This window comes from Mus pahari, chromosome 1 (genome assembly GCF_900095145.1).
Source record: "Mus pahari chromosome 1, PAHARI_EIJ_v1.1, whole genome shotgun sequence".
NCBI classification, from domain to species: Eukaryota; Metazoa; Chordata; class Mammalia; order Rodentia; family Muridae; genus Mus; species Mus pahari.
Genome location: NC_034590.1, coordinates 123232204 through 123242269, shown reverse-complemented (window position 1 = coordinate 123242269; position 10066 = coordinate 123232204). Strand labels below are relative to the sequence as shown.

Sequence of the window (10066 nt, the reverse complement as noted above, 5' to 3'; positions counted from 1 at the left end):
CATCAGTTGCTGTCAAGAGCTTTTTTGTGTGTGGTGGCTTGTGTGCCCCTTTTGGATCCATGCAGGTCTTTAGCAGGCAATCACAATTTCTGTGAACTCATAACTGCAACAGCCCTGTCATGTCTAGAAGCCTCTATCTTGCCTCAGTTCTCAGAAACTTCTGGCTCTTACAGTCTCCTCCTATTACTTTCACAATGTTTTCTGAGCTGTGGTAGGAGGGAGGGATATAGATGTCTCATTGATGGCTGACCGCCCCAGAGATGTTCTTCTTTTCTGCACTTTGACCAATCGTGAGTCTCCCTGTCAATCACCATCCACCAAACAAAGATGGGAAAGGGTAACAGAATGGATGTGATATGACATCAGAATGTGAGCTATTGCTGGGGGAAGAGGGCTAGGCAGAGGGTCAGGGAGCAGGGAAAGAGAGTGGAGAGAAAAAGAAAGATTATGTATGAAAGTGCTACAACAAAGCCCACTACTTTGTATGCTAATTTTTAAAATGCATAAATAAACTTTTGAGAGACAATATGCCCCAGTCAGAGCACTGGCTGTCTTACCTGTGTACTACCAATTATGACTACAGGTCGGTGAGCTCAGCTGTATTCTTAGTCAGTCCCTGAAGAGAGGCATGAAGCACAGAGGAATTTTGCTGTGTATTTCTGTGGTTTTCAGATGTACAAGTGAAAAAGATGAGATTCTCAAGAAGAAAGCTCATGGTGTGATGTGCCAGAAGCCCCACCCCCCAATCTTTACTAATTTTCTATACTTCCTAACCTTATAACTTAGATTATTTTCTCTAACATCCTAGGTAAATGAAAAGTAGTTAGCACACAGGTGCAATACTTCTAAATTAATTTTGTTCTGCAACCAAAAATAAAACACACTTAATGCATATCTAACCAATATGCATAGTCATATATTGGCATACATGGCATCAGGCAGGAGTTTAATTGGGTATCATCTTGATTAGAAAGGAGAAGAAGATTAAAAATAGGTTGAATCTTATCTACATGTGCTGAAATATGCTCACTTGGACAGAGGCAAACACTGACTTTGCTATTCTGTGCTATATTTTTTGTGGCATACAAAAGAAGTATGACAAAAAGGAGAAGCAAAATTCATGTTTCTGTACTTCTCAAAGGAAAAAATACATCTCCAAATGTGTTATTTAAAAAAAAATCCTAAAGTTGGACAAAGAGAGCATTAGACAAAGTAGTGGAAGTGCGCAGGTGCGGTCTGTGTGAAAAATATCCTGAGATCTAAGCCACTTTATCTGTTTGCTTTAAAACCTTCTTTGCTTATTTAAAATCACTTTTAGAATTTCCTAAGGATGAGTAAAAACATGTTCAAGTGTTATTTAACCAGTAAATGGATGGTTTATTTATTACATTCTGATACTCTTTAGGGAGAGTCAGTGGGATATCTGCCAACTTCCTGGTAAAACATGAGAATGCCATTTCAATTACACACACACACACACACACACACACACACACACACACATACACACACACACACAAAATGTGCATGTGCACACACACACAATGTGCGTGTGCACACACATAGGTATACACACACACGCACACACACACACACACACACACACATGCATGCATACACAGACATCAGAGTTGGATTCTTGTGTTTTCCCATGTGTGGTTCTTGAAAAATAATCAGTGCATATTTTCTGGATCATTCTTCTCTCGGTGTTCTTGTGGCATCAATCCACTTTGAAGTGTTACAGGATATGCTGTCTCTGCCTTGGCAGGATTTGATGGCATAATTATCATGACCTGTAAAGTTAATCATGTATTGTTGCATCATTCACAGATCCTAAGGGATTCCTTCTCTTATCCACATATTATCACCATTACCAATGTTCACCCTGTCACTACAGGTATGAATCTCACATCATAGGGATTTCTCGGGCATTCTTTGATCAGGCTATACCTAGGACACAATGAGTTGAAGAATTTTGCCCTTTAGAAGTATCTAGCTGTTGTTGGTCTTAGAGTGGAACAATCTAAGGTGTGAATGAGAATACCAGTGAGTTTGCTTAAAATGATATTTTATACAAAATACAGAGTTCTTTTCCCAAAGTAATTTCCTAGAGTGATGGCAGCAACATATACAAATCATGACATGGTTGCCATACATAAAGCACCATGATGACCAGACTGGTTCAGAGTGGCAGGAGGCATGCTGAAAGCATGGAGAAGTCTCGTCCTTGGTCTACAAAGTCATGTTACATGGAGTTTGATAGGAATGGTTGAAGATTCTAGAGAACTTGAGACTTTCATTATATGTTACATGTCATTACATGTCTAGTCTCAGAGAGACCAGGGAGCTCAGCTTTACTACTATTATAGAGTTCATAAGAAGCACAGACTTCCATATAGTGAGCGAAGGGACTCTAGCCAGCTCAAGCACAGCAAACATGGCTCTGGTAGGCCTTGCCTGCCTTCCCTACTCTCTCTGTCTTGTTAAAACTGTTAGATTACATTTCTAAAGCTAGCCACTATGGCCCATTCCCTTATTTGGTCACTTTCTCCTCCTGAGATGGATTACCACGGTCCAGGTATTAAAGTAAAAGCTCCCTTTGGCACACCCAATTTACATGCCCAATTAAATTAAACATCTCATCCTAACATGGCATTTCCCTCTTTACCTTTATAAACAGCCATTTTCCTATGGACCACATCTGTCTCCAGAAGCAGTCCTTTGCCTCCTTCCCTCAAGATAAATACCCCTTACCCCTCTGCATTGTTCCCTTCCCCTTCTCTCTTGTCCTCTATCTCCTGTCTTTGTGTATTATTCACTGTCTTTTGACTCTCTGAGACAAATAAATCTGCTTTTGTGCTGAGTTCTTGGCCTTGGGGTGTCCAGAGACAATACATATCCTTTCAGTAAATATGACGGTCTGAAGGGTATGAAGCAATTTGCCTGTCCCCAAATGCTTCATTACTCAGTGAAATCACAAAATCTTCAATAATACCCAAGAAATTGAAAACTCTAGGGCCTTAAATTGCAAACCCATTATAAGCTTTGTTATGATCTAGTCCAATGTTGTTCTTTAGGTGGATTATTGGCTGTGAGTCCTGTCCATCCCTGGGCTTGAGGACAATGAGACAATTGAACAGCTATGAGGCTCTACTGGCCTCTAACTTGTTCTAGAGTCCTCCATACTTAAAGAACACAATAGTCATACTCTTGTTCTTGCCTACTTCTCTGTGTCTTCTTCCATTCCCCACATGGTGAGATCATCTTTCTCATCAGCAGCCAGAAGGATCTCCAAAATGTCTTAGGCTAAGACAATGTCCAGGTGGGTAGCCAGTGACAGAGAAGTCTTATCCCTAATGTTTCTTCAGTAGCCAGGGAAGGCTGCTATGATTTTTTTTTAAAGTAGAGTAAACTTGGCACCCTTTATGGACTTCTACGATGTGAATTGTTATCTGGTCTGAACTCTAAGGGGACATTACTTTCAATAGAATGGAAAACTGTACTGTTTTGATTATAATAAAAACAAAAATACTACATGGCTCTCAGTAACCCTCTTGTGATTATCCCCCTTGAGTATGAATGAGACCTGTGAATTGAACTGAATATCATTCCTGTGAGTAAGCCACAGATCAGTTGACTTTGAATCAATTAACAATGACAATATTCTAGAAGAAACTTTTCAAGTTGTGTGAAACTAAAAGAACTCAAGACATTGGTTCCTTTGGTATCTTCAAAGAAGTATACTGTCATAATTTCTATATTACATAGGATATGAATTTTGCTTCATGACTATATAAGAGAATCTGAAGCTTCAGAGGATCCCACAGACCATCCAACTGCATAAACATAATCTTATGTCTCTGAAAAGAAAACTCAGATAAACAATAAGCTATGCCCATACTTCACCCAGTGAAACTGAGAGAGAATTAGTGAGAATTAGGTTAAGCTTCTTTGTTTGTGTGATTTATTACAGAGTGACAGAAAACATGAAGAGACATATTCAAATTAAAGTGAAAACTTACCCCGCCAGGGTTGCAACACATCACCCTGCATCCAAAGGCGGAGAGGGATATTCCTATGCAGAATTCCAGCACACTTAAAATGACTACCACAATGTCCAGCCCCTGTCAACAATTCATAACACAGGCATGTGAGGAATGAGACTTACACGTTCTAAACATTTCTACACTGAAAGGATGGAGGCATGGCTCAAGAGTCTAGAGACATGGCTCCTGGCCCAGCCTTGTCCTTAGCCAGTTCTTGGCTTTCTAAGTGGCTCAGATTCTGTCACTTCTTGAAGTACATGCATTGGTTTGAACCCTATGACACCGTGACCTTTTTAGGTCACTTGTAGCTTATTCTTGCTCCTTTCACATGGTACAGTTCAGTTGTTTCACATTGTCTCTACCTGCTCTTTCTTACAAGGAACTCATTTTACCCGACCTTTTTGTTTATAATCACATGCCTCATAATGTATCTTTTTCTCCCAAGAGGATGAAAGCTTCTTGAATTAAAAGAGCTGGTTTTATTTTTAAATCTCCTAGTACTAACCCTGAAATCTTGTGTACATTACATGTCTCAGAGCGTTGGGAGATGGTTTAGTGGATAAAATGCTTTCTGTGCAATCACGAGGACCAGAGGTGAGATCTGTAGCACCTGCATGAATGCCAGGTAGGCATGATGGCACGCATTCAATCCCCAAATGCAGACAGGGAATAAGAAGAATTCTTGGAACAAGAAGAATAGCTAGACAAGCTTAATCTTGAGAGTTGTAGGTTAAAATGAGAGACTCTACCTTAAAGTAGAGAGCAATTGAGAAAGATTTTGGTCTATACACACACACACACACATGAGAGAGAAACATTTGGATCTCATTTTAGTTGAGTGGTTGGAGATTCAGTTGCTTATATAAAGACATTTTTAAATGTTCTAGGAGGTAATTAGTTATCAGTACCCCTTATGCAACTGTTTTAGTGTAAATAAATGGGGACCTAAAGTAAAATAAGGACAATGCAGTTTATCCTGCATAAGGAATAAGGATGTTGATTTCCTATATTTACCTGAATTTTTCTCTCTTTTGATCTCATTGTACACAGGAGTGTGAGATGCGACTCTCATTCCTAAATAAAAGGTTAATCTATTTCTTGATGGTTTCTTACTTCTCAAGGTGATTCTAGAATCACCACACAGTATTGTCCACTGTCTGTTAGGTTATATTTAAACCCTTTTCAAACATCATGTGTTCTCTCAAGCATCTACTCCTGAGGCGTGTTACTCCCGGTTTCCTCTGAGCCAGTTTGTGCAGTGTGCTTCAACCATAACTCCATGAAAACAGAAACTACGCACCATTAAAATGGATAAGGTCATGTGACAGCCTTCTGATGAACTTCTATATGTACAGTAATATACATGGAAAGAATAAATGCCTGGGCTCAGTGAGCTGATTATGATCCCTGAGAAGGCAAACACGGAGCTGGTGATGTTCAAGCCTAGGCTGCTTCGAACCTAGAAAGGAATGAAATTGATTAATCCACTAACCACAAGTCTAACTCTACATATCAATTTAGACTCTTCAATTCTTGCATATTTCATGCTCATTATTTTGATTGCTTCAAAGGTTTCCTAATTTGTCTCTACCATTATTTCCAATGTAAAGTTCCTAATAAAATAAAAATGTGGATATCATCTCTTTCAGATTATCCCTACAGACACATGAAGCTGAAAATTTTGGGGCTTTTTGGAGACTCAATTGGGTCATGTGATTTTTTAAAAAAAAATGTCATATGAGAGGATGTTTTTGTTGAAGCAGACACATGAGAGGATGTTTCATTGAGAACAGACACGTGATGTTTTTTGAAAGCTATTTTTAAAAATGGGCATATGATGTTCTGCTAGAGTGGATGCTCGAGAGAACACATGATGTTTGAAAAGGGTTTAAATATAACCGAAAAGACAGTGAACAATTCCGTGTGGTATGGGTTTGTCTTCTCATTCTTTGTTGGTCTTTGTTGATGTTGGTCTTTGCTGATGATGCTGTGTTGTATTGGTTTGCCTTATTATTCTGTTGATTATCATTTGTTGTGACTTTAAAAAATATAAGCCTATATGAAACATCATCGAAATTTCTCCTAGAGGGGATCTCAAAATGACTATACTTTAAAAATAAGTTTATTTATTTAATTTTGGATGTGTGTGCCTGTAGAGCTCAAAGAATTGTTGGAATTAACTCTCTGCTCCCACCATGTTGGAGGTAGGATGTGTTTTTTTTTTTTTTTTAATTTCTGAAGAGGTACAACCCAGATGGCCACCTATGTGTCCTGAGGCTCCAACTCAGGTTGTCATGGCAATCACCTTTACCTCTGAGCCATCTTTCCTGGCTGTCTATTATATATCTGCTGCATATCTCTGTGTGTCTCTTACCACCCTCTGCTACAAGATTCTCTGACCTCTACTGTGTGGATAAATGCCCTCACCTCTTGTGGCCCTGCACATTTCGCACATTTCCTTCTCTGCTGTTTATTCTTTTCTTCAATTCTCTTTTAGTGCTGAAAGTATATCTACTTTTTATAAGAAACAAAACTTTGCAGGAAAGTGTGAGGGGTTTGGTGAGGATGCAGCATGATAAGTAGAGAGTAATAGTCACAAGTAGCAATGAGCTAGGGGCAAAGATTTAGAAATGTGCTAATTGTACTCTAGAGTTCGATGCTTCCCTTTTGAGTAAGGATAATAATGTAAATGTGGTCCTAACTACTGTCAAGTTTATTGAGATCTTGGTTTTTTTTTTTGTTTTATTTATTTGTTTGTTTGTTTGTTTGACTTTGTGACAGATATTCAAGCATGTTATATTTTAAATTTGTCTCTTCCTGAGAAATAACTCATTGTAAACTTCCTTTATTGAATATTCAAAATCTGGAAACAGTGAGATACACATTCTGATCAACAATCAATCAATATTATGTCAATCAAATGTTTAGTGTCATGATCCTGGGCGTGATCAGTAAACATCAACGTAGATTTGATCCACACAACCATTCTCGACTTTTCTTCTGAATTCTCCACATTGTTGTAACACAATAACCAACCTCCTGTCAGGACTTAGCCACTTTTTTTCGCTAAAAGTTTTAACAGAAAGATTCTTCTAGATGAAATGCAAACTCAGACTTTGTGTCATAGATGTTAAGATATATTGTTTTTTCACATCCTGGCAGAACAGATAATTTGATTAAAGCCCTCCTCTTTTGATATCAAAATAACATAAAAAAAAAAAACCTCACCAAACCTTTTGTAGTTCTTCTTCCTGCTGCAATTGAAAATGATCCTGAAATAATAAACTAGAAATAAGAGGGAAAATCCAGGTTAAAATACTATATATATATTATAGGAAATTACAACATATTGAAACCTACTCCTAAATTTGATATATAGGTGAAAACAGACTATCTTAAAAGAACTATAGAAGAAATGGAAGTTTCTTTTCTTTCCTAGAAAACAGAAAAATTCTACCAGACAGGTGTCTGGTACAATTCATCAATATTTTCAATTCTTTGACAATTCTATGCATATATATACAAATATTGAATGATGGTTGTTTTACCACTCCACCCCATTACCCTTTATTATTTTTCTGCTCCCACTGAAGCTCTTTGTTCCAATAATTTTAAACATACAAACACACACACACATATATATATATATATATATACACACACCAGTAATACTAGTAAGACAGTGTGAGAGCCCCGAGACATAAATTTCTAAATTTCTAAAAGTGAGTACTATTTATATGACAGCAAAATTTGAAGATTTATTAAAGCAAAGGGATTAAATGCTATTATCATTTAAAATAGCTATTAATAATCCACTTGGCCTATTCAATCACCTAGCCAAAGGAAAATCTCTCAGTTTGGACTTATTTTAAACCATGCTAAAGAAATAGAAGTAATTTTCCTTTTAATAATATCCTGTGCTTTTCCTTCCCAGAATTCTGACACTCCAGGTACAGTTCCTAGAGGCCACCATGTAGGTCAACTAGTCTGTCCACTTTTCCAAGTCCTTTCTTAGGAAAGACTTCTGTTCTTACCTCTTTGTCTCCTTTGTGCATGCTGACCAAAGCTGAAATGTTTTCTACTTGGTACTTTGGGCTTCCTTGCTTTTTCTCTAAACTATCTCTCCCACTGTATGGCTGCTTGGTCATTACATGGCTGCCGTACATACCAACTTAACTCAGGTAGTAAGGGATTTTATCTCTTCCTTCATTCTCTCAACAACTACTGGGATCCTCAAAATGCCTTTCCTAGGATTTTATTTCTGACCTGAAAAAATTGTTCTTGAGTTTAAAAAAAGAAGATAAAATATTTACTAAATGGTATAAATAAAAGATGACAGAGGGGAAAATTAACTATTTTAGAGATAATGTCTAGTATATTTTGGGGTCCATTGGGTTCTTTCAGCTAGGAAAGTGTCAGCACATTTAGACTCACCTACTTCACATGTCTCCTGTATAGATTTCTAAGGTAGCTTTTGTATGCTAAGTATTAAATGAAAATAAACAAAAGCAAGATAGTGGGTTCTTTTGATGATGTATCAAGCAACATAATTATTGGGGAAAGATGTTTGACCGTAATGGTTAAAATAGCAATCATTTAGATATTAATATAATTTATAGTACCAACATATAAAACTGTCACTTAAAACTAGTGACTAAGAGACTAAGCATACAGTAAGGCACAGAACATTCAATTCATTTTGTTCATTCCTATGAGTTTCATAGAAGGACAAAGGGTAAACTACAGATGTGAATCACAACTGGTACAAGTTAGTGATAGTAAATGCTTCACCCTTGTTAATAATTTGTTTGAAAAATATAGAGAGAACATGTCTGAGAAATGAGATATTTTAACAAGTCAGGTTGCTCTACGAGCAACACTCATTGAGTCGTTTGCACCACTAAATTAAACAACACCGGAAATGATAAGTCAATGGCCTTCATCTTGTGAAGGAATTAATGTTGACAGTGTCCAATTCATTCTGATCTGAGTTCATGGTTACATAGTATTACAGTATATCTTCATTGATACATATTAAAATTTTAAACTACCTATGGTATTTATACTATCATTGCTGTGCTATATATGAGTCAAAGACATTTTTAAGACATTTTTTTTCTCAAAGTTGTAGAAACACTTGATAGGAGAGAATTCCATGGAATATTGGCCAGGGAGCCCACAGAAGCTTCCAAAAACAATGCAGGCTACTGTTTTTGTTCCTAGATATACACCAAAATAAAATAGTAAGAGCCTGTTGTTGATGATACCAAGAGAAAATCCAGACTGATTAAGTCAAGTGGGAGAGGAGTTTGAGCCAGAACAACTGAGTTGAACCAGTTTAGAAAGAACTAAAAGCCCCTTCCGGCTGGCGCCATCTGCTGGGGCAGATTGCCAATTAGTCCACTCCCCTGAAGACTTCACAGTCTACAGGCATCCCAGGAGAGATCCGCTGCACACAGGGCAACTGGTATAAGAACCCTCCTAAAATTCCACAGCTGCCACTGGGAGCCCATCCCACAGTCTGAAAAACCCAACAAGCAGCTGAAAGAGTCAGATGCAGATATTTATACCCAACCAATACACAGAAACTGCTGACCCCTGTGATTAAATTGGAGAAAAGCTAGAAGAAGCTGAGGAGGAGGGCAACCCTATAAGAGGAACAGCAGTCTCAATTAATCTGGAACCCCGAGATATTTCAGACACTGGACCACCAATCAGGCAACATATATGTATATACATATTATACATAAATGTGAGGCCATCAACACATATACAGCAGCCAGGTCATAAAAGATGCACCTAACCCTCAAGAGACTGGAGGTCCCAGGGAGTGGGGAGGTCTGGTGGGGTGGGGGTGGTAGGATATCCTCGTGGAGACAGTGTAGGGGAGGAGGTATGGAATGTGGAACAGTCAAATGGTGGACCGGGAGGCCGATAAAATTTGGAGTGTTTAAAAAAAAAAAGGGCCGGGCGGTGGCGGCGCACGCCTTTAATCCCAGCACTCGGGAGGCAGAGGCAGG

At 38.1% G+C, this 10066-nt stretch overlaps 1 protein-coding gene across 1 annotated transcript in view; it reads right to left on the bottom strand.

Annotated features, from left to right (window-relative positions):
• Positions 1-1599: 1599 nt before the first annotated feature.
• Positions 1600-10066, bottom strand: part of LOC110326937 (membrane-spanning 4-domains subfamily A member 4A) — a 17514-nt gene continuing 9047 nt past the window's right edge. The window contains exons 4-7 of the mRNA XM_021205601.2: positions 7275-7331; positions 5347-5505; positions 4023-4124; positions 1600-1793 (exon numbers count right to left, since the gene is read on the bottom strand). Coding sequence (XP_021061260.1) covers positions 1674-1793; positions 4023-4124; positions 5347-5505; positions 7275-7331 — 438 coding nt within the window. The 3' untranslated portion in view covers positions 1600-1673. The remainder of the gene's footprint in view (positions 1794-4022; positions 4125-5346; positions 5506-7274; positions 7332-10066) is intronic.